This window comes from Antechinus flavipes, chromosome 1 (assembly GCF_016432865.1).
Source record: "Antechinus flavipes isolate AdamAnt ecotype Samford, QLD, Australia chromosome 1, AdamAnt_v2, whole genome shotgun sequence".
Classification (NCBI taxonomy): Eukaryota; Metazoa; Chordata; class Mammalia; order Dasyuromorphia; family Dasyuridae; genus Antechinus; species Antechinus flavipes.
In genome coordinates, this window is record NC_067398.1 from 659377483 (window position 1) to 659403037 (window position 25555).

General features: G+C 34.3%; 1 protein-coding gene across 5 annotated transcripts in view; it reads left to right on the plus strand.

Moving 5' to 3' along the window:
- SAFB2 (scaffold attachment factor B2) overlaps nucleotides 1-25120 on the plus strand; it is a 37117-nt gene extending 11997 nt beyond the window's left edge. For 3 of the 5 annotated variants that reach the window (XM_051971803.1, XM_051971805.1, XM_051971807.1), the window contains 15 exons: nucleotides 412-919; nucleotides 1360-1409; nucleotides 2089-2189; nucleotides 5143-5292; nucleotides 5378-5487; nucleotides 7168-7283; nucleotides 8875-8966; nucleotides 10657-10793; nucleotides 12690-12983; nucleotides 14577-14714; nucleotides 16786-16828; nucleotides 19434-19558; nucleotides 24091-24203; nucleotides 24360-24426; nucleotides 24757-25120. In XM_051971803.1, coding sequence (XP_051827763.1) covers nucleotides 412-919; nucleotides 1360-1409; nucleotides 2089-2189; nucleotides 5143-5292; nucleotides 5378-5487; nucleotides 7168-7283; nucleotides 8875-8966; nucleotides 10657-10793; nucleotides 12690-12983; nucleotides 14577-14714; nucleotides 16786-16828; nucleotides 19434-19558; nucleotides 24091-24203; nucleotides 24360-24426; nucleotides 24757-24889 — 2177 coding nt within the window. In that variant the 3' untranslated portion in view covers nucleotides 24890-25120. Of the gene's footprint in view, nucleotides 1-411; nucleotides 920-1359; nucleotides 1410-2088; nucleotides 2190-5142; nucleotides 5293-5377; nucleotides 5488-7167; nucleotides 7284-8874; nucleotides 8967-10656; nucleotides 10794-12689; nucleotides 12984-14576; nucleotides 14715-16785; nucleotides 16829-19433; nucleotides 19559-24090; nucleotides 24204-24359; nucleotides 24427-24756 lie in introns of those variants that run through there. The other 2 variants (XM_051971804.1, XM_051971806.1) reach the window with 2 other exon arrangements.
- Nucleotides 25121-25555: the final 435 nt, after the last annotated feature.

Consider the following 25555-nt stretch of genomic DNA (forward strand, 5'->3'; position numbering starts at 1 on the left):
TTCGTGTTGGACTGTTCTGTTAAAAAGAATTCAAAAGAAATTTGGAAATTGAGCTGTCAGTGAATGGTGACTTTCAGTTAAAGACCTTGGACTTTGGAAGCTAAGTTTGAAGAGCGAGACATGAACAACAACATAAAGAAGAATCCCAAGATACAGCCAGAAGGGTTTTGGGGGTTAAATCTGTGGGGTCCTTTTATCTTCCCTATAGTTTTTGAGGCTTAATATACTAGACTGTTGGAATGTAGGTAGTTTTAAACAGTATAAGTTTGTGTACATCAGGGTTTTCCAATCTCTGTGTAGCTAGCAGTTCTCTTCGTGTTAGTGTGGCAGCCGTGCCAGTTCCGCATTTGTGATTGCTTTATTTCCCTGGTAATTAAACCTTGTGCCATTCTATTCCTGTTAAATCCATAGAAAATGAGAAAATACTCGACATTTTGGGGGAAACTTGTAAGTCTGACCCACTAAAAGAAGAAGGTTCCGACCTGGAGCAGCCATTTTCACAGGATGCAAGTAACGTGGGGCCAAGCAAAAAGCTTGCAGAGGAAGAGGACAATTTTGTCACCGCTCATCCAGAGGAGGATGCATTAGATTTGGACAACGAGTCAACACAAGCAATTGCCAAGAAGGCAGAAAAGCACTTAGATCTAGTGAAAAGGGAGAAAAGCGAGCAGAAAGTAGATGAAGAGAATATGGACTCTGACACTGTAGTGGTAGAGAACCTAAATGATCAGAGTAGCAAAGCATCAGAAAATGCAGAAGCTTCTAGCGAGGAAGCCCAGGAAACACCAGAGAAAGTGTCAAGCCCCGAAACCAAAGAAAGCAAAGAAGACGTTAAGAAAAGTGAAGATGAAGCTTATAATGAAGATTCACCTGCTACTAAAGAGTCCTCTACCAATGAGGGCGGTGATCAGAAAATGAGGTTTGTTTTTTCTCAGTTTTAGACCAGATGCTATCTTTTTTTCATTGGTCATTTAATGACACACATAAGCTGTTTTCTTCAATTGGCCAGCCAGACTGATGAAATTGTAGTTTACTTCTAAAGATTGTTTTATTTCCCTTTGTGTATTTTTTAATGGGTGATTTGATTTCTTTCCTTTTCCCAACCTAACATGGTTGTGTTTTTAAATTGTTCCTAATTGTTATCTTCAGCTAAAGAGAATTGACTTTAGGAATCTGACTTACTACTTTTTGTCAGATTTCCAGTACAAGTTTGCAAAGCTGTCTTTTAAATTTTTATTTCAGACCTAATTTTCTGGTAGGTATTAAGTTATAGCACATGCCATACTTTTTTTTTTTTTTTTTTGAGTTAGTTTTCCTAATGCTTTTTCCTGCTTGAGTAACATTAACTTTTGTCTCTAGCTCTGTTGAGGACGACACAGATATAAAGCCAACCTTAAAGGATGACAAAGGTATGGTTTTCCTTATGGGATAGATAAATTGATTATATATTTTCCTCTCTTGGAGGCAGAGAGTTATTCCTTAAATTTGTATTATTCCTCTGAACTTTTTAAAGATATGATTCTAAGACATAGACTATTTTGAGATTAGCTTTTGAATATCAGTTTTCCATTGATGCTTTTGGTAGGACTGTAAGGCACTATCCAGTTTTATTATGAATATAGTTAGCTTTTGAATATTTGGGAAATAGAATTAGTTTTTGAATGTGGCTTGTCATCTCCCAGTGAAATGATAAAAGATCATGTTATATAGCATCATGGTCATTTTTTTTTTTTTCCTAACTGGCTAACTCAACAGCAAAAATTTTGATAAAGTTAAATTTCCAATCATAGATTATTTGAGTAATAGAAACTATTTGTTTAGGACCTTCACTTGTATCTTGTTATTGGAGTTTGATGTTTTAATGATGTTTTATGTTCTTGTGATATTTATGGCCAAAGTAACTTATTGCTACCACGAAGATTTTTTAAATTTGATATTCTCGAAAAAAATTGGAAATTACTAAGGAACTTGAATTTGGAGACTTGAAATTATGTTTAAATAGTTTATCTTTTTTTCCCCTAAAAACTGTTTCTGCTAAAGTGGTAGTATCTTTCTTTTTTCTTTTTTTCTTTCTTTTTTTTTTTTTAGGTCGTGTTAGTAGCAGTTCTGGTCGGAATTTGTGGGTTAGTGGACTTTCTTCAACTACCAGAGCCACAGACTTGAAGAACCTTTTCAGCAAATATGGAAAGGTAAGGTCCTACACTGCCTGTTGTACCCCTAGTTATAGCTAGATTTAAAGTGAAAAATTTTAATCTGAGATAGCAAAGATATTTCCTAGAACACTGAACAGATTTTTGGTTCACTTCACAATCCCTTCCCAGGGAATGACTCTCTTCCTATCCCTAAGTAGAAGTTTGGCTTAAAACAAAAAGTCAAGCAAAATAACTATTGGATTATCTGAAAATGTTCTGCTTCCATCTACACCTGTAGTTAACCTCTCCTGAGAGGCAAGCCATTAGTCAACTTCTATTAGCCTTTTGATCACTTTTGTGGTGTGGTTTTACATTGAGCAAAATTGCAAAGAACTTCCATTGTGATTGCTTTTGTACTGGTTCTCTCCAGTTGACTTTTCCGTCATTGAGTTAACATGTAAACCTTTGTTACTTGATGAAAACTGCATTATGGGCAGTACATGATATTTTTAATAAATTCCAAGTATTTTCCCATGAAGATTATGTATCCTCTTCAGAAGAGTCCCATCACAAACACTGAGATGTTAGTGGACTTTATATGAGTAGGTCTTAGCCTATCAAAGCTAATCAATCATTGAATTGCTGAATTCTTGATTGCAAGAATAGAAATTCTTGTGCAGATGGATCCTATTTATTTTGTGTGTATTCAAGGGATCTAGTTGGAACATTTATAAGTAGATGGGTTGTTGAACTGTGCTCTGTGTTTCTCATCATTTAAAAATGATTTGGTGTACCAGGGTCTCCATGGTGCTGCTTTTGTAAATTTGTGTGAGAATTAGGGCTACAAAGGACCTTAGACGGTATCTCATTTTTTACTCCCTTATTTTATAGATAAAGGAAATTGATTCCTAGAGCAAGGTCAAATGTCTCCTTGCAACAAAGATTTTAAGAGTTCTTAACTTGAAGAAACCTCTTTTGGGAAAAAAATATTATGGATAAAGATCAACACAAAACATATATTAAGTCATTTGAGGATAAGGAGGAGGGCACCAGAAAAGGTCTTAGGTAGGAGGTAGCACTTGAGCTTAGCTTTGAAGGTTATTAAGAATTCTGAGAAGTAGAGGAGCAATTGCTAAAATAGGTAGAATACTGGATTTGGAGTTACGAGACCAGAATTCAAATCCTGACAAGAATTTACTAGCTATATGATTCTTGGTGTGTTATTTAATCCAAGTTTTAGTTTCCTCTTCTATAAAATGGGAATAATAGGAGGTCAATATAAAATGTAATAATAATCTGGATAATAACACACAAAGTGTTTTTCAAATCTTAAAACATTATATAAATTTTAGTAGTTATGTGTGGTGAAGAAGGCATTCTGGTATGGGGGACAGCCTGATGGTGTACATATAATTAAAGGTGCAGTAGATAGAATATTGGACTTGGAGTCAAGAAGACTAAGTTCAAATGTAATTTCATATTCTTCCAAACTGTGTAGTCTTTGGCAAGTCATTTCATCTCTGTTTGCCTTAGTTTTTTTCTGTAAAATGAAGTAATAACACCATCTACCTCCCAGGATAGTTAAAAGCATATAGATCAAAATCTCCTTACAATATAATTCTTCTATTATACCACATTTTATATTCCTTTCTATAGCATGCAGAAAAAGAATTTTGCCTCAGGTAAGGAAGAAGCTATAATCCTACCATAATCCTACTCATCAAGACAGTAAAGACTATAAACATTGCTACTTGCTAAGATTTTTTTTTAACTGGGTTCTTCAAGTTGTTTCCTTAGCCAATTTTAAAAGAATTGGGTCCGATTTATAATTCGTTATACATTATAATTATACGTAATACATTATATGTATAAATCTGCCAACAGTAGTTTTCTGTTGCTAAATGTAAGTACTTTATTGAGAAAGCAGTGTAATGTAGTGACCACAGAGCTGATCTTTGAACTAGGAAGACAACTGAAAACTCTTCCCCTGGCTTCATAGTGCTGAACTTTACAGGTGTCCTAGGCAACTTGTATTGGTAAATGTAGTTTCTACATTTAAGAGTTCCCTATATTAATAAATCATAGGTCTAGTTCCAATCAATAAGAGGATTAGTTCTTGAGGTTTTTAAAATAGTAGCTGCTTGTTTTCATTTGGTTCTAACTTGTCATAAGCAAAGAGAGCAACATCCACGTAAAACAAGTTTTGGATTTTAAGTGGGAATTAAGTTCACATGCCTGGCAGTATAGCTCCCTGAACACTAATTGGGTACTCCTTCCTATCTTTATATAATTTGAAGCATCTGGTAGGGGAAATAGCAATAGTCTCAGTCCTAAAATGTTAAAAGTAAAAGAAACTAGATCATTTGGGCCAAACCTTTCATTTTGCAAATGAGGAAACTGTTGCCAAGAAAAGTATAAGGACTTGTCTAATGGCATACTTGAAATTGTTGGCAAAGCTACTTCCCTGGCTTGTAACTAGAGATTTGTCGATATGCTATCATGTTCTAGTATTGCTGTGTTTTTTGTGCGTTTTGTCTCATTTTTAAGGGTCTCTAAGAGACCCTTATATAAATTTGAGGGCCTTTATAGCTTAGCTTATGATATAAGTAATGAATAGGTTGGGGGGAAGCAGGGATGAACAGTTGTATGTGATTCCATAGGAACATTGAAATAGATGAAAGAAAATGGACAGATTGGAAGGGATTCTGACTGAGTCACCAAAATGTCTTTAGTGACACTAAAAGATTAGTGTCTTTATGTGACACTAATTACTTGATTAGAAGCTTGGTTTTTCCCATATGAAGGACATGAACAGAGACTCTTAATCTCCACCTGTCATTCAGTTTATTGATTGTAAGGAACTTAATAGGTTTAAAGGCGTAATTCCTATAGCAGTGACAAGTATAATAATGACAACAACTTTTGGATATTGGCTTATTGTTGGTTTGAATAATTTGTCAGGTTATTTTTGTACCAAAAATTATAAAATAAAATAAAATTATTTCCTAAGGTTGTTGGAGCCAAAGTGGTAACTAATGCCCGGAGTCCAGGGGCACGGTGTTATGGTTTTGTTACAATGTCTACATCTGATGAAGCCACAAAGTGTATTAACCATCTTCACCGAACAGAATTACATGGAAGAATGATCTCAGTAGAAAAAGTAAGTGGTGGTAGTTATGTACTACTACATATTATATAAATGAAAGGTCTTCCCTGTTCATCATTTCTGGACAAATTAATTTTAGGCCAAAAATGAACCTGCTGGAAAGAAACCTGATCGCAAAGACTGTGAAATTAAAAAGGAAAAATCAGGCAGCGGGGAAAGACATCATTTCACTGATTCCCGGCCTGAAAGGTAAAGGAGTTTTTAAAATTTTGTTCTTTGGTCCCTTCTGGGTTTTAGGTTAGGGAGGACAACTTGGAAAAGGATCCTGTACAGATGTTCCATAGCAGTATGGAAACTATATCAGCAGCAGCAACTCCAGTGGAGGGAATTACTGGGAAGTATGTTTTCTCATGAGCTTTGTACTTAGATATCATGGAATCAATGATCATGAAGTCCAAGCTCCTCATTATAAATGAGGCAGCTGAGACCCAAAGAGGTGAGGTGACCCAATATCAACCAAATAGATGATTGAAGATTCTGATTAACCAACTGAATTCTTTTTCTATAGTACTATTGTTGGTTCTCAGGAGCACATTTCCCTTTCACATGTTTGGTATAGTTAGTATTTATGTTGTGACTTGCCTCTGTACTCTTTCTTGAAAAGACAGTTTTTTTTTAAGGTCATGAAATTATTAAATTATTTTAGTATTTAATCATTAACTAAAATCATCACAATTATACAGGAAGTGCCTGTATCTCCATATACCATAGTGTCTTTGTAAGATAAGCACAGTGGATGTTTCCTGTTTTCCACATGCTGGCAACAATGATTTGTTTGCTAGTATCTAGTTTTACTTAAACTCTAAATGTGAATCTCTTGAATAATACTTGTTAGACTCATGAAACATTTATAGTTGTTTTGTTTTCATAGTTTTGCTCTTACAAGAAATCTTATGGAGTAGAATAGTCTTATGTGTGCTTTATTACTGATAGACCGTGAGCATTAAATATGAAACTGCAAGTTTTCATCATTTTGATCAAATTGCTACTTGTAGAACAGTGAATTACAAATATTGTCAGCTGAATTGGCTTTTTATACTTGGGAATGAAACCTATAATTTCATAAGCATTTTTTCCACATAAGATTTTGTAGAGAGTATTGACTAGAATCAAGATGGTAGAATATAGGAGCCAGGTCAAAAGAGGTATTTGAATAATTTGATATGGAAAGTTCCTTCTAATGGTGATGGTCCGAACAGTATTCTCAAAGAATCTTTCTTAGATCCATCTAGTTCAGAAACCATCTATTAAATAGCTAAAGAAAAAAACCCTCAAAAACCACTAAAATCTGACCAACAAATATAAATGCCAGACTACATGGTACAGTGAGAATGTGGTAGTCATTAAGGAAAACATAGGAAGACGTGGTAGAAGACATGAAATTTGAACTGAATTTTGAAGGATTTCATTAGGGAAGTAGGCAAGTATAAGAGCAGTAATAATAATAGCTAACTTTTTTTTCCCCTTGAGATTTAAAGAAGTAAGGGAAGCAAAGGGGAGGGTGGGGGAGGAGCCGGGGCGGGGGGAAGAGGGGAGTATTCTAGGTTTGGAATAGGGAAAATACTTAAGAGTTGGGAGATAAGAGTATCATCTTCAAGGAACTGCCAGGAGGCCAATGTCATTGGATTGAATAATCCATTGGAGGGTTAAGTGAAGACTGAAATAGTGGGAGCAGGTTAGGAAGGGCTTTAAATGACAAAGGATTTTATATTTGATCCCAAATATGATAGGAAACGTTGGAGTTTAGGAGGAGGGAAGAGTGATGTGTTAAGATCCATTTTAATGAGAATTCCATTCTTGAAAAATGTAGTGCTTATTTTTCAGGTACTTGAGTCTTCTTGCTCTTTTTTTTTTTTTTTTTTAAATTAGAACTGTGATTAAGAGTGAGAAAAGAGATGATAAAAGGTCTGAAGATAGGAAAGATGAAAAAGACCATGATGAACTGAAATCTGGTTCAACAGATCGTTCTAGAGCCACCAAATCAGGTAAACCATGTCTTGGGGTTAATTAAAAGAAACTTAGTGGTATATCCTAAGAATATATTTCAGCATTTGATTGCTGAGTCTTTGTTATTTTTAGAAAATTTTAAAAAGTTCCAAATGAAAATTCAGGAAAGCAGTTCTCCTTCAGTGATGAAATTGACTTTAATTTAAATAATAAAATTAAATAATAATAAAAAAATTGAAGGTTTAGATGAGGATTCACAAAATTATACAGATAGAATAAATCTTTACATAAAGCCCTTTCCATTTAACAAAGAAACACCAAATGAATTAGCACACAGTAAATAAGGGTAAAGTGCATTTGTTTGTTTCCCTTCTAAGTTAAAATGAAACAGCTACTTTGGGTTTTTTCTATTTCTTTTTTAAAAAGAGTCAGACTTTTAAAAAAAGTAAATCTGTAGTTTTGTAACTGCTAATCATTGTGTTTTCATGTATCTCTTCTCCTATACTCTGACATTATCTTTTTAAATTTTTAACAAATTGCCAGAAGTCTGAAAACATTAAGAATTACTCATGTTTGTAGGTAAACTTTGACTCCTGAATTCTTGCTCTGTTTTTAAAGAGATTTTTAGATCATCAGAGAATTGTGCAGTTCTAGGGCATTTATGTTAGTAATAATAAACTTGATTTTTGTCAATTTTATATGATTGTAAGCATTTAGATTAAATATACTATTACATAGGGTGTGTACTGAGCTTTTTTTGCTGTCACATATGTGCCTCTCTTTCCCATGAAAACCAAAAGTGGGCGTGGTAAGGGCCAGAATCAGGCCAATAGCAATTAAAGGTTCCTCCTGATACTTGATGAGCGTATATATATCTTCTTTCTGTGTGTGTATATGTGTGTGTAAATTCAATACTGTATATTGAACCCAATCCATCTTTAGAAGTATTTATTTTTTGCACATTGTTATATGCTGGATTCTAAATGGTTATGATAATTTATCTAAATTGCAATCTGATGTCAAACAAGTTGTCTTAAAGATGGCTGGCTAGTGTTGTAAATTTAATAAAGTAAGTAACTTCTGGAAGATAGGATTAGATGGCTTTGCTTTAGAAAGAAAATAGATTATGAAACATTTAACATCCCAAGATAAATGTAGGGGAAATGAGCCATATCTGTTTCACTTTGTCAGTCTGTGCAGGTGAACAGCAGTGCGTTGATTTAGGGAATATAGGCTAAGATTTTGCAGCACTCATAAAATGTGTGTGAGGAATAAAAATCACTTTGTTTTCCTAGATTCTACTGCGACATTGTGAGGAGTATTAGAAATCCACAGGATATATATTTGTATATCATATCTATACAAAGGGACAGATTTTTTTGCCAGAAAAGTTTTAAGTTTTTAAATATTTTTGAGACTCAAAAATGGAAGTGTGCCAATCTTAACATTTCTATAATGGATATAAGAAATAGTAAATGTTGAGTGAAAACAATTTCAAATGACAATATTATTTTTAATGATAGAATGTCAAATTTTAAGCAAAATTTTGAGGATTGAATACTTTACAAAATCATAGAAAAGTTGGAACACAACATAACTTATGTGATCTTGTCATGTTATTATCTGAAGGAAGCAGAGGGACAGAACGAACAGTTGTAATGGACAAGTCAAAGGGGGAACCTGTCATTAGTGTGAAAACCACAACCAGATCTAAAGAGCGGGTAAGTATCATGTCTGAATCCAGTTTCTCTTTGGGGGCATTTAAAAATACTTTGGATTTACATTATAAAATTATTATTTGATCTTGTAAATGAAGAAAGCCCTAAGGCACTTTTACATTTTATATTTTGGAGAAATAAGACAGTAGAGGTGTGTGTTTGGTTTTATGTATAGTGTAATGTGCCTTTATGGGTTAATGGGTTGACAAAATAGATCTTTAAAACTTTTAATCTAAAAAAAAAAAAAATCCAAATTTTATCTTTCTGAGGGAGAGGGGAGAGAATAAAAATGAGACTTTTGGTGAAGGCCTAGGGGGAGGTTATAAGGCAACACAATTGTCTTAGAATAATTCTTGGTTAGGAAAATTTAAATCATTGGTAACCCTGAAGTGCTAGAGCATCATGAAGATTCCTTCTTAACTGATAAACTTTCATATTCTTAATTCAGTATTCCAATTACACTTCACAGTCTGTTTATGAATCATCCAGCAAGTATAGAACCTTCCAGTACATCCTTTTCTTTAACTGAAATTATATGTACGTACACAAAATTAAGATCTAAAACATGTTTTCAAAATATCTGCCCCCATTTTGCTCATACTTCATCAGACCACACCTCCTTCTGTGAAGTAAATTGACACAGGAAATACAGCTCACCATTGCAGGGGAAAGGCACAGACTTTCCAAGTTAAAAGGTAAGTTTTACTCAATGGCTAATTTAATAGCAGTTTTAAGTTTTTTTTGGTTAATTTAATAAAACCATATTAAATTAACCAGAAAGTAAACTAGAACTCCTTTTAAAGTTGTCTTCCATACTATCAGATGGTGTGCTGCATTTCCTGTGATCTTTTGTTCTACAATTAGATGAGAAACATCTTAGTGTGCTGTTTAATTTTTTTCTATAAAGGTAGCTATGACTTTTTTTTTTTTTTAAACAAGCATTTTTACACATTGTATCTGGAACTTCTATTAGTCAGGAGAACTGTACTTTTCCCAACTAATTCTCATATAAAATTGATAAGCTTTAAATTTTCAGATGTCAGGAACAGCAGGATTTGTGGAAGTTGTTGACCCTACCTCATTAGAATGGCCATTGGCATAAAGCTGTGTTAAATTTCTTAAGACTTTTTTGTTTAGTCAAAATGACTGATAGGAAAATGAAAAATTCATTTAATTTTAGAGTTAAGTTTAACTATCTCTTCCCCCAAATCATAGTAATTATTTTACCTATACATATCCCTTGTAACTAGGTGATTGCTTTCTTGAAAACTAGTTTTCTATTGAATTATAAAAGTATTTTGTCCCAAAACATGTTAGTGGAGGAAAAGATTGATTACATTTGAGTTTTCTCCTATTTCTGAATTTGTTTTTGTTTTTTAGTTTTGAATTTTGAAAACCTGATTTTCTTTGTATATAATTCTATGTAAGTGAAAGGCATTACCTGAAACTTTACTTGATTAGTATGCTGGATTTCCCAGTAGGCAGCTGCAATTAAACTGTTTAGTTTTATATTGTCTTTATGTGCACATCTTTAAACCTCTATGTTATTCAGGGATTATGATACTTTATAAGAATTAAATGGGACAAATGATCTTAGTATGATTCGAATATGGGTATTTTATTTTCATTGAATATTTGATATAATTGCACTTTTGAGATTAACTAAAAAAAAAAAAAAAACTTTGGTAAACAGAGCTCCAAAAGTCAAGATCGAAAATCAGAAAGCAAAGAAAAGAGAGACATTTTATCATTTGATAAAATCAAAGAACAGCGGGAGCGGGAACGACAAAGGCAGCGGGAACGAGAAATCAGAGAAACTGAAAGGCGTAGGTGAGTAAAAACCCCAAATAAATTGGACTTTTTTTTCCCCTGGAGTAAATTATTGTTTGTTTATTTTTTTCCCCCATCAGTATTTGGAGAGAGACTTTGGTTTCATTTCAAATTGGACACTTAATACTTTGTTTTTGCACCAACAAACCCGGTCACCTACTCTTAAAGGCTCTCTGTTCCAACAGGTACTTAAACAACAATCCTGCTTACAGCAAACTTAACAAGTGGAAATCAGTTTTTACTCTCTTCAGTAACTGTCTCTCACTTTGAGAGACACTTTGAGTATTGAATACTTTACAAAATCATAGAAAAGTTGGAGACTGTCTCTCAAAGCAATCTATTCTGCTTAATATCAGATTTTTAATCTTTAAATTTCCTCTGACAGAAAGTAGAGTAATATAAGTAAGCTGAGCAGAGGAGTTTTATGAAGAAGTTGAAACTTAGTCCACATAACTTCAAGTGGTTATTCCTTTGATGAAATAGTCCTTCAGTCAACCAAGTCAACAAGCATTTACTAAGAATTATGTTCCATACATTTTGCTAAGTATTAGAAATACAATAAAAAGAAATACAATAAAAGGCATAGTCCCTGTACTGGAACTTACTATTTGATGTCCCTAATTTTGATAGGATCTAATTACTGATCTGAAAGCTGTTCTCAAATAAAAATTCGTAATTTGAATAGTAATTGTTTCAATGTACTATAAGAAGGAAATAAATTAGTGTCTTTTAAAAAAATGCCAACATTGAATAGCAGCAGCAGATAATTATTATGCTGCAATAAATGTTTACTACTAAAAATTTCTCATGCTTCATTAAAAGACCCTAGGTTTAAGAGTGGGGCAAAAATTTTTATACCTTTTGATTATCATGCTGCCTCAGGATCTAGGCATTCCTATGTCGGGTTATATTTTTAATCATCACTTAATGTAAAAAAGGACTTTAGCATACCTAACAATTAGGAATGGTTTATACTGATAACAGATTGTCTCTTTAAAACATATCTTATAAGTCTATTAACTATATGAAAGTTACTAATTTCTATTCCCTTTGGCCTTGGTTTAAAAGAGGAGGTGGCATTTTATGGTAGAGAAAATATTGGAGACTTAGATTCATATCATAGTTCTAATTATGTACTATAACTTTGAAAAAATAGTTTTACTTTTCTTAGTCTTGATTGCCTCATTGGCAAAATGGGTGTGATGCTTAATTACACATAACATGACACAATAACTATCATAGAATTTGTTTGAGAAAAAAACTGTAATAACCATAATTTGTGGTGGTTTTCATTTTTAGGGATATTCCTTAGACTTAAAGGACTCTGTAAAAGATGATCCCTCATAGAAAAATTCATGTACTTAGTAATGAACATTTCCACTCTTTGTATATAGATTTCGCTAATCAATATGATGATTTCATTACATTTATAGTCTTAAGTGTTTTCTACACTCATGATTTTACTGATTTTCTTTACAACCTAGGAAATTGAGGCTCATGTGACACTTGGCAGCTTTTCTGACTAAATCCAATACCTGTTCCATTTCTACAAGCTTCTTTTTCCAAAAGCATCATCTCTTTTGACTTAGAAATTTTTTTAGTATTGTAGTGAAGAACTTTAAAATTTTTTTCCCTATTTTTTTCCACACAAATTATGGTTTATTATTGGGCAAATGGTGTGAAGATAATGCTACCTTTGAACACAAGCAGTCAATTGTTAAAAAAAAAAGACAACCAACACATTTTACATCTTTACATTTTGGAGAACCAGTGTTTACTTTGCATGTTAATTAACAGTTCAGTAGTTAGGTTATCCCTTGTTGAAAGAATTGTTCTTTCTAAAATTGTCAGCTTAGTGAGGAGAGTTCCCATTTAGGAATATCTATGTTTAACTAGAGAAAGAGAGCAGCGGGAGCGGGAGCAGCGCATTGATGCCTTTCGAGAACGGAAAGAGAAAGCCAGGCTGCAGCGGGAACGTGTGCGACTTGAATGTCAGAGGCAGCGTCTTGAGCGAGAGCGAATGGAGAGGGAGAGATTAGAAAGGGAGAGAATTCGTGTAGAACAAGAAAGGAGAAAAGAACAGGAACGGATCCATAGGGAGAGAGAGGAGCTTCGGCGCCAGCAGGAGCAGTTACGCTATGAACAGGAGCGAAGGCCTGCTCTGAGAAGACCTTATGATGTAGATTCAAGGTAAAGACGACTGATGTTGTTAATGGATGATTAATTATGCCCCATATTCTAACTTGTGCATCATTCAAGTCCCTGTCTTCTGGCTTTCTGGTTCAGCTATACCTAGCACCTGAAGAGGTACAGGAGGAATAAGTAAAGAGAGTCAGAAGAAATTGGAAAAAGTTTTGAGGATTATTCTTGCTATTTGTATTTTTTTTTTAAGTTTGCTCTCTGTAAGGTGCTTAGGATAGAACAATGACTATGAATATTTGGACTCCTTTTAAAGTTGTCTTCCATACTATCAGATGGTGTGCTGCATTTCCTGTGATCTTTTGTTCTACAATTAGATGAGAAACATCTTAGTGTGCTATTTAATTTTTTTAACCTTGCCCTCTATGAATTTATGACTTAGAGGAAAAACAAACACAAATAATTGATAGAAGGGAGGAGTGGGAGGAGCCCAGCCAATTTTGATCTTTTCTTGACTGTCAGGCCAGGTTTCATGGAAGCTATTGAGTTGTACCTTGAAGAAAGTTTTGATACCTTGCTCAGCATATTAATTAGTAGGAGTCCATTTGAAAGGTGGAAGAAATAGTGTTAAATTATTTTCATTTTTCATTTAGCATGTACAATTGAAAGTTGATTGAGATATAGTAATAAAAATATGTTAGTTGCCATCTTGATACATTGTTTAGAACACATCAATAACTCATAGAATTTTTAAATTTTTTAATGCCATAAAATTCTCTAGTGATTCATTTCTCTTAGGTTGGGCTCTCTGTAAGTGTTCTTGACAATTGATACTTTCTGAAAAGGGTCTTAACAGGTCCTTTTAAAACCAAACTCTCAGAGCTGAGAATTACCTTAGTAAACTGAGAATTACCTTAGTAAACCTTAATCCCTACTTGAAGAATAGTTTCATTTCTCATATCAGGAAGTTTCCCAATTCCATTATTTGTCTGAAAAAGCCTTAAATTTTGATTTTGCCTAAATCGCTTTGGTAGCCTTAGTCTAGTACATACCTAGTACAGCTGAAGAAGGGATGAATAAAGAGTATTAATGAAACTTGTTCATGGATTTAAAAGTAAATTTATTGTTCTTCAGTGTTTCGTTGACACTAAATTGGTAATTATTACCTTACTAGCTATGAGTCTTAATTTTTTTGTAAAATTCAGCAAAAGATAATTGGATAGTATCCTAAAGTGTATTACCAGTTTGAATTCCCATAGCTTTATAGGAAACTTGGGAGGCAGCTCAGTTTGGGGTAGGTAGATATTCAGGGTAAAAAGTCACACTTTTATCATTCCAAGAGAATCAAATGTTTCATTTCTCTTGTTCGAACCATGCAGGAATCAAGGTATTAAGTGCCTTGATACAATTAGCTCACAGCAGTCTTTTTCTCGAGATTGTCAAATTAGAATGCCAGTATGCATCTTGGCAATTTGGGGGATTTTAATTTATCAGATCAAAATGATAATGATTGAATGTACAGAGATTAGCCCTGTGGGACATTTTAAATGAGACTTGGTCTAGAGAGAATGCTTTTTCTTCCTTCTTTTTCTTTTATCCTTTTCATAAATTAATTTTTTTTTTTTGGTGGGGCTACACAAACAGAAGAGAAGATTCATATTGGCCAGAAGGAAAACGAGCTGCTCTGGATGACAGATACCGATCTGAGTTTAGCCGACAAGATCGTTTTCATGATTTTGACCACAGGGACCGAAGCCGATACCAGGACCATTCAATAGACAGGTTAGCTCTTCTCATTCCCTTTATGTTCATACATTTAAGCATTTCATTTTTTTAAATAGGACATAGATACAGTTGTGAAATTGTTTTTGTAATTGTGCTATACTTTTGGAACATATTATTATTATTATTTGTCTCTGTATTTTTCTTCTTTTTAAAATTTTTTTATTGTTATAGCTTTTTATTGACAGAACATATGCATGGGTAATTTTTCAACACTGACTCTTGCAATCCCTTCTATTCCAATTTTTCCCTTCCTTCCCTCCCCTGCCTCCTCTCTTAGATGACAGGCAGTCTCATACATTTTAAACATGTTAAAATATATCTTAAATACAATATATATGTACATATTTATATATTTACATATTAAATATGTACACATGTTTAATAAGAAAAATCTGATTTAGAAAGGTAAAAATAACCTGGGAAGAAAAAACAAAAATGCAAGCAGTCCACACTCGTTGCCCAGTGTTCTTTGGCTGGGTGTAGTTGGTTCTGTTCGTCACTGATCAATTGGAACTGAATTGGATCCTCTTATTGCTTAAGATAGCCACTTCCATCAGAATTGATCCTCATATAGTAGTATTGTTGAAGTGTATAATCTCCTGGTTCTGCTCATTTCACTTAGTATCAGTTCATGTAAGTCTCTCCAAGCCTCTCTGTATTCATCCTGCTGGTCATTTCTTACAGAACAATAATATTCTATAACATTCATACACCATAATTTGCTCAGGCATTCTCCAATTGATGGGCATCCATTCAATTTCCAATTTCTAGCCACTACAAAAAGGGCTGCCACAAACATTTTTGCACATACGGGTCCCTTTCCCTACTTTTATATCTCTTTGAGATATAAGCCTAGTAGTAATACTGCTGGATCAAAGGGTATGCACGGTTTGATAACTTTTTGAGCATAGTCTTTTGGAACATATTAACCATGAACTTTTGACCAGCTGAACTTGTAATCCCTCCTTAGATAGGGTGAACAAATTTGGATAATGTTAGAAGTTTCTGAGAACCATAGTTTCAGTATCTGCAGTACCATAGTTTCAGAGCTAGAAAGAAGAAATCTCATTTTGCAAAAGCTTAGGCCACCAAAGGTTGTTCTTTCCTTGACCACAGGCAGCTAATTATTGCCAGAATCTAGGTCTTATGACTCATAATTCAGTGCTGTTTTTATACAAACCAAGTTCTTGGGCTGACATTTTGCTATTTCCTTCTGGGTCCATTAAATTAATCAATTTGTCTCAGTTTCCAGATTAGGTCTATTAAAATTTGTATTTAAGTCACCCACACTTACCCACGCCATTTCATTCTTCCACAACTACTCATGTTTTTTTAGACTTCCACATTTTAATTTAAAACATCAAATACTTGTCTTCCACTGATACACTCAGGATTCCTTCACAGATCTAGCAAAGAGAATAAAATACAAAGAGCAGTATATATTTCATTTCCCATTAGGATCTAAATTTTTGGGGACTGGCCATATGAATCAGTCCTTATTTTAAATAGGGAGTGTGCCTGCTTTGTAGAATTAGTTCCAAATTTTTCATTTTGTGAATTATGGCTCTACTTTGAGCTGCCTGTCTTTTGGCCATTTTAGTATTTATTAGTTCTTCTACCAGAGGGAAGAAAGGAAAAGCAATGAAAGGTGAATTACAAAGTAGTTAATTTCATTATTGATTATTGTTAGCTCTGGGAAAATATTTGGTATAAGAAAGTTGGACTTTCAACTAGTTAACAACCAGAAGTTTTGGCACATCTATGGATTTTGTATTCATCTGTTCTATTTTTGTGTTCCTTCTGACCACTTCATAAATGATCAAAGTTCTATTTCAGTGTTGTGAGGTTTCATGTCAGAGATTTGAGTAGATAGAGGTGGTTGTGGAAGATTTTTGTAAGGCTATCTAATCATTAGAGGCATCTCATTTTTCTCCCTGCAAAATTGGTTAGGGATGAAATCTGTACCTAGTGGAAATAGTGTTAGATTACACTTCAGAAATTTGATTTAGACTTCTTGAGAAAAATAGATTTACCTATTGGTATTTTAATAATTGCTTTTGTTTCCCAGGAGGGAAGGTTCAAGGTCAGTGATGGGAGAAAGAGATGGGCAGGTGAGTTAAATCTTGAGATCTCCTAACACATTCACTTTTCTTGGTAGTTTAAGTAACTTTTAGACATGAGTTTCTCCTGATTATTAGTCTGGCAGAATGAGTGACAGCGTGGGTATGGCAGCAGACTCCTTGACTTGAAATGACAAGACCTGGGTTTGAGGCCAGACTCTGGCATTCATTAGCTCTGTGATCTTGGTTAGGCCTCTTTATTCCTTTGGGGATTAAATATAGAATTAGGGATACTAATACTGTACTATACTCCTCGTTGAATGGAGGAGGACAGAGATGGGGAGAAACTTAGCAAATCATTAAAAGTATGTTATTTTTCTTTTTTAATTAACTATAGAGAACCAAAATAACTGATAAGAATCTGATATTTTTTCAAACTAAGTTCTTGTGTACACGTGCCTGCCACTAGTCATTTTAGATACTAAAGCAGGGTGCTTTAGGAAGCAGATACTAAAAACAGATGTTGCAATGTCTGTATGGAAGATGTTCAGTACTCTGAAAAAAGAATGCTTATGAGAAAGTTAATAGTAATGTGATAGTATATAATAAGGGCCAAGTATTTATTTTATTAGGAAGTTCTGTAGAACTTAAATTTAGAACTGAATGTGTATTTTAGAAGTCACTAAGTCTAGTGCCTTGTTTTACAAATGAAAAAACCAAATCTCAGAGAGGTTAAATAATATATCTTAAGTCATACTGCTAGGAAGTGTCAGGTGGGATTTTGAATCCAGATTTTTTTGATTCCAATTTCAGTGTTCTATTGCAGTAGTATCCAACCAAAATAGAACTAAGAATTATTGATTTATAGATAAGGATCTCTGTGGACTGCATGCTAATTTTGTCTAAAAATGTAATGTTAGTTATGTCTTACTATATTTTTATTCATTTTGTTCATTATTTCCCAATTACATTTTAATCTGCTTCAGGCTGCAGTCAGGAGTACTGCAGGCCTGTGAACCACATGTTTGACACTTCTGCTTTACTGCACTGACTCAGCAGATAGTGTGGTCTATGTGAGTTCCCTCATATACCAAACAGTTTGAACAGTGATGGGCCAAAGGTGGGTGAGTGAAGCATAGTCTCTGGAGATCAGGTGACAGACTAGAGTGCAAAAAGATGGCCAGAGTAGACTGGCTTGACAAATAAGACCATGTTTTATTCCTTTAATAAGTTAGTCATTATCAAATCAAAAGATTTAGGAAGGCATGTAAGATATTTGGTTCATTTTTTAATTTGTCTTGAATATTTTCCAGGACCATGATTCATAATCATGATATTAATAGTTGTCATTTCCACAACAATTTTTATCAGAATGTTTGTTTGGTTTTTTTTTTTCCCCAAGAAGATGGTGGTAGTCTTATAGTAGTGGTTATTTTAATCAGAATTCTTTATGCTGATCACAGGGTATGTCAAAGTCCAAATATATTTTTTGTCCCTTTCGATTTGTTAACTTTTTTCCATTGAAAGGTGAAAAGGTACTACCTCATTCAAATAAGTTTGAGAATTATGTTCTTTATGCAAATGTCATTTCATTATAAGTCACCTGCTTCTTGATTCTCTAAGGGTAGAGTATATTAATATAATATTATTAAGTAGGCATATTCAGCAGAACAAAAATATGAAGTTTTGCCAGTTAGTTGAGAAGAAAGGAAATCCAATGTTGTCTTTTACATGCTTACTATGTGCCTCATCACACTAAGTACTTTACAGATAATGTCTCATTTGATCCTAATAACAATCCTGGGGAATTGATGCTATTATTATTCCCATTTTACAGATGAGGCTGAGATATTAAGCGTTTTGCCTAGGGTTACCAAGTTAGTTAAGTATCTGTGGTCAAATTGTAATCCAGTCCCAGCATCCAAATGCATTACTTAGCTGAAAGGTCAGAAGGTATATTTTAGGAGTAGTGTGACATCCTTGTAGTTATGGACTCATGTTCAAGAAAGAAGTGGGAGGGAGAAGTAAAGAACATCTTACTTTTCTCTAAATTAAATGTAGGTGTCATTTTGAAAGGGAAAAAACAAACAAATGGGGAGTCCTCAAACATAGTAAGAGACTGTAGCTAGGTCTTGTATTAGTATGAATAACAAATCTAGTGAAATGGTTTTTAATATTGAATTCATTCTGCATATTTCCATAAAATTGGAACTAATTGTTATATTTTATATAATTTTAACTTTGAATAGTACACAGAATCCATTCATATTCCTTGAATCCTAGCTATGTGTAAAATAGTGTTCAAGCTGATGTCAGATGTGCAGTAGTAACAAAGTGACGTGGCTTTTTTTTTATCTTGACATGGAACTATTAAAATAAAAGAGTTGGTGAGGCATTGTTCTTCTACTAGAAAACTTAGATTAATGTTCGAATTTTAGCCCTAATATTTTCAGTAGATGGCATGACCTCAGGCAAGTTTGTTCACCATTTTGACTGGCAATTTCCTCATCTTGTATGTAGGATTGTTATCAGGAAAGAGAGATTTTGCAAAGTTAAAAATGTGACATAAATATGAATTAGAAGGATGGGTGTTTTGTTCTGCATCAGTGACTGTTAGCAATCATCTAGTGAATAAGGCAGCATTATTGTGTTATAGCACTATGCAGATGATCGCCACGGAGGACCAGAGCGCCATGGGCGGGACTCACGAGATGGCTGGGGCAGTTATGGTTCTGACAAGAGAATGAGTGAGGGAAGGGGGATGCCTCCTCCACCACCCAGGTTAGTAATGTTAGAAGAAAAATTATGTGCTTGATATATTGTTAAGACTTCATACTATTGGCCATCTTAGGCTTCCTAACATTTCAGTTTGGTGTCACAATTTTGCCTAGGAGAATATTATTCATTAGGGACCAGCCAAGTCAACTTGGTTTTGATTTAGAAATCTGAGTTTAAGCAAATTCTGGCTTTTTTTTTTTAAACTAATATTTTCAGGGCCATTTACCACAGAATTCCTGTCTTCAAAGGAAAGATAAAGGTGTCTAGGATCATATATTATAGCATTCCAGACAAGAATCGGTTTTTTTAAAAAATTTATTTATTTATAAATCATATGCATGGGTAATTTTTCCAACATTGACCCTTGCAAAACCTTTTGTTCCAAAATTTCCCCTCCTTCACCCCACCCCTTCCCCTAGCTGGCAGGTAGTCTTAATACATGTTAAATATGTTGAAATACATGTTAAATCCAATATATGTATACATATTTATGGTTTTCTTGTTGCACAAGAAAAGCAAGATCAAGAAGGAAGGAAAAGAAAAACAGAAAGAAAACAAAATGCAAGCAAATAACAACAGAGTGAGAATGCTATGTTGTGATCCACACTCAGTTCCCATGGTTCTCTTTCTAGGTGTAGATGGCTCTCGTCATCACTGAACAAGGGGAACTGGTTTGAATCCTCTCATTGTTGGAGAGCCACGTCCATCAGAATTGATCGTCATATAGTCTTGTTGCCGTATATAATGATCTCCTGGTTCTGCTCATTTCACTTAGCATCATGATGTTCACATAGGCCTCTCTAAACCTCTCTGAAATCATCCTGCTGGTCGTTTCTTACAGAACAGTAATATTCCGTAACATTCATATAAAACAATTTATTCAGCCATTCTCCAATTGATGGGCATCCACTCAATTTTCAGTTTCTTGCCACTATGAAAAAAGTTGCCACAAATATTTTTGCTTATGTGAATCCCTTTCCTTCCTTTAAGATCTTTTTGGGATATAAACCCAGTAGGAACACTGCTGGTTTAAGGTTATGCATGGCTTGATAAGCCTTGTGAGCATAGTTCCAAACTGCTTTCCAGAATGGTTGGATCCATTCACAGTTCCACCAACAATGTATCAGTGCCAGTTTATTTTAACGTATTTTTAATGGAAATCTTTTTTTAAAACTATATTATCTCCCAACTTAAATTGAATGTATTGAACATAATTTCAAACATTTTTTGATGATATTGAAAGTTATAGCTTTCATTTCTTTGGCACTTTATTCTTTATAAAATGTTTACTTTACAACAAACCTGTGAAGTAGGTAGTGCAAATATTGTATTTATTTTGCTAATTAGGAAATTGAGTTTCATAGATAGTGAGGGATTTGTCAAGGGTCTGGCTAGCAGAGATTTGAACCCAGGTCTTCTGACTTACTGTCTAATTCCCTTTCCAACACTCCAATGTTGTTGTTCATCACACTTCATTTGTATAATCTAGTGTTTAATTTCTTTTCTACTGTTTTAAGATCTTTCAACCAGCAACAGAGTTTTTTTTCCTCCCTTACCCCATTTTTTAACCCTGTTGCAATGGAAAGAACTGCATATTTTGAGTCTCCAGACTTAGATTTTGCTTTCATTTAGTAATTGTGTAATCTTCAGCAAGTCAGTTAAACATTTATTTATTAAGTGCAGAGAGCGCTCACATAAATAGATTGTTCCATGGAGCTCTACATAAAGCAATTTGCCCCTACCCACCTATTCACTTTTAGCATATATAACAAAGGCATACCCAAAATAATACCTTTAAGTCATAAAATGTATTAGAATTCAGATATATTAAATATTGTACTATGATAATAAATTGAATTATTAGATGAAGAGATAATGATAATAATAAAGAATGCACAATACTTTATAATACATTGGTGTGCAACATAGTGCTTTTTCCTTATCCACTGCAACTAGCCTTTATCTCTAGTGATTGGCTTCACAACTTTTATTATGAACTTAACAAGAAATGTTTGAATAGTGACTTTTTTTTAAATCAGATGATGAAATGTTTCTGTCACTGTTTCATTGTGAATTTTTTTGGTTCAACTGCATGTTCTAAGGCCTCCATTTCTTCTTTTGCAACCTTTATAGCTATCAGCTTAGAGTCTCACTCAGCAGTTCTTCTCTGTGAGATTCAACTTATCCATGTCATTCTCATCCACCTTTAGGTCCAGTTCTTTTGCTAATTTTATTATCTTGTTATTCAGTTCCTTGAACATTTTATTTTTGTTAAAACCATGAAAATTGGGAGTCAAGTGTAGGCACACTTTTTTTTTTGTTTTTGTTTTTCCCTTTAAGCAATCTTCTTTTTAAATTCCACTCAAGAAGTAGAAGCCCTTGAAATGGTACATCTCTCCCATTCTTATGGCTCCTCCCTATACTTTTCCCATAGTACAATTCTTTATATAAAGTCTAATTTGCATAGTGTGAATTTACTCAAAGCAAGAACTATCTGTAATTGCTTATTGTATGCCAGGTACCAGGATTCAGAGAAAGACAAAAAATAGTTCAAGTCTTCAAGAAGCTCACATTCTAATGGGAGAGCAAACATGAAAGTAATGAGATTATAATACAGAGTTTGGACGAAGGCAATCAGGAATATAGCCTTATATCTTCCCTCCCTTTTATGACTATACCCCTTTGGAAAAAAGTGGTCTATAGTTTGCATCTTCTTTTTCTTTCACTTTCTTCTTAACTCTGTATTTGAGCTTCCAGCCTCATCATTCAACTAAAACTATGCTATCTAAAGTTACCAAAGTGTAATTTCAGAAACCCATGGCCTTTTCTCAGTTTTCAACATTCTTGATCTCTTTGCAGTCTTTGATACTGTCATTCTCCTTAATTCTTTTCTAGATTTTTTGTGGTCCTAGTCTCACCCGGATCTTCTACTATCTCTCTGACCTCAGTCTCCTTTTCTGTATCTTCTTCTAGTTCTTGCCTGCTAATGGTGGATCTTTTCCAAGGCTCTGCCTATAAAGGCTCTTCTCCCTCGATAGATTTTGCTTAGCTCCCATAGATTTATTTGTCTATATGGAGATGATTCTCAGCTTATTCAGCCATTCATCTCTAAACTTTCCTCCGACCACTAGTCCCACATCTCCAGCCGCTTCTTAGATATCTCAAATTGGAGGTCTCCTAGACATCTTAAACTCAGCATGTTCTAAACTGAACTCATCTTCTTTTTCCTCTCTCCCGACTTCCTAACTTGATTATTACAGTCAAGATTGCCATCATCCTAGTCACCCAAACTTACAAACTGTATATAACCTGGCCTCCTTTTAGCTTTCCAGTCTTCTTACGCTTCAGTTCCCACAATGTGGTTTGTGGTAACCCTTGCCTCCCTGCTTTGCTTGCACAAGATATCTTATCTGCATAAGACAGTTCATTACCTGAGTATTGTCAGTGGTTTGTCCTTCATGCCTGGAACTCTCATCCTTCTCATTTCCCAGTGCTTAGTTTTAGTGCCATTTCTCTGCTGCTTATATCTGTCATGTATGTATGTTAAGTGGGTAAAGTTGGTACAATTATTTTTATGTTGTTTTTCCCATTAGACTTTGGGCGCCATGAAAGTAGGGATTGTTTTCCATTTTTCTTTTTATTTAGCATCTAGCAGAGTGTCAGGCACCTAGTAGGCAATAAATAAATGCTTCTTTATTTGATTTGACTTGACTTTGAAAAGAGAAGTAATTAAATCTAGGCATGACTGAAGTAACTCTGAAATCTCTTCTGGATTGAAATCTTTTTATTGAGGTTGGAGACTTGGGTTCCTAATAACAGTTTTTATTCTAGTGCATTGGTTTTAATTATTAAGTAGCAGAATCTATGGGAACTTTTATCAGTCTGATATTGGAGATAAGTAAATTCTGTTAATTCTGATGTAATCAGTTTTGCCTGGAAAATCATCAAAAAAATTAAAGATGAGATTTTGCTCACAAGAATATTTTTTAAAATGTTGATGACTTATTATGACTATAGGCTGAGGATATTTGATGTAATCACATGTAGTTGCAAGATTATTTATGACTTGAAAATCAAGCCAATTAGGCTATCTCACATATATTCCTTTACCATATGGGTATGCTGACATACATGAACTGTTATAAAACTTAAGGTATCTTTTATGTCAGTGTATTTATTTAATGACAGATGGGTGTGAACTTTTTAAATTGGTTTAGGATTTTAGTTTGTATCTAATTTTGACATTATAGTTTGGAAAGTAATATTAGAGCAATAGTTGATCTTTATTAAATCAGAAGTGAAAACGAGAACTATATTTTCTTTATCTAGTCCTTCTTCTCAAATAAAGGAAAGAAACTGAGGCCCTGCGGAGATGAAATATCTGAGTGACAAAGCATCTGAAATTCTTACAATCCTATCTGATTTTCAGTTAAAGGAATTTTGTCATTAAATGCTATAAGGAGAAGTTGGTAACATAATAGCAAAAAATATCATCTAAGTAATTTTGTCATCTATTTATTTATTTATTGGTAAAGGGGTGGCCGTGAGTGGGGAGATCATACTCAAAGGATAGAGGATCATCAGGATCGTTCTTGGCAGGGCAGCGTGGATGGAGGAATGATGGGCCGAGATCATGAGAGGTGGCAAGGTATGGGGCCAATTCATTGTGAAATTTTGTCAGTTTGGAGATTCCTTAATGTTACCAGGTCCCTTTTTCCATTTTTCCCCCACATGTATACCATGAAATCCCTGGCAGTCTCAAAATTATGTGAAAAGTATTTGAAAACATTTTCTTATTTTGTAGGTGGTGAGAGAGGCATGTCTGGTCACTCAGGACCAGGCCATATGGTGAATCGGGGAGGAATGTCGGGGTAAGAAGTTTTGTCCGACGATAGTTGATATGTTCCTGCTTCTTCACTTGCTCTCCCTTTTAAACACGCAATCTCTCTTTTGCATGTTAGTTCAACTTGCTTGGTTGAATGTTTTGAAAACAAATCAGATATTTCCAACTTATGCAAATAACCTTCTTCAGTTTCCTGGAATTCAGTGTGTGTTTGTAGTGCTTTTCTCATCTGGTGCATCTGATCAAGAGGGGAAAAAATCAAGAGAGATGTAAATGCTGCAGAATCGTACTGAACAATGTTGCAATGAAAACTTAAAAAAAAAACACTTCAAGGAAAACAGTTTGAATTTGTTCCTAGGCGTGGCGGCTTTGCGCAAGGTGGAAACTCCCAGGGCCACATGATGCAGGGTGGTGCAATGCCAGGCAGAGGATTTGGAGGACAGGACAGAGCCAACAGAGGCAGTCACCCTCACTTCACCCGCCGATATTAAGTAGTAACTTGTTGTTTTGGTGTTAGGTGGCGGCAGTACTTGAGTTCTTTTAGCCAGGGTTCTCTTGGACTTGTGGGTCTTTTTTTGAAACTCTGCCACCATATTGTAGCTCAATACAATGTGAACTCACTTGGGTTTTTTTGTAATAAATGTGTTTTTGTTCATACCATTTCTTTAAAAAGTTTCTGTTAATGAAGCATTCCATTTTCCATTAATAAAAGTTTACAGTTACTGCTGTTCTTTGTTTCTTTGGTGTTTGACAAAGCTTTATTACATTATCGAAGTCCAAAAATGCTGTCTTGCCCATCATTTACTTGTTGGGAGCTGAAACGAGTCTGTTGTCTTGAATGTTTAAACCATCTTCTCTTCCTCCTCTGCTCCTCTTCTTCCACCTCAGTACTGAGCCTTCAGTTTTAGTGTCTGAATTGCACAATATTATAACCAAGTGAATAAGCACCCATAAGGGAAAAGGTTGCCAGCAACATCACAAAGCAAGTCAGTGACAGTGGATAGTACTGGAATTAAGGTCTCCTGGAACCCAGGCAATTCTCTTTCCCTATATACCTTGATAATTCAAAAGTTACTGGTAATAAAATATGTGGTAACAGCTATATCTGACAATAAGGAAGGCTATCTTGTTTAAAGAACCAATTAAGTATGTTTTCT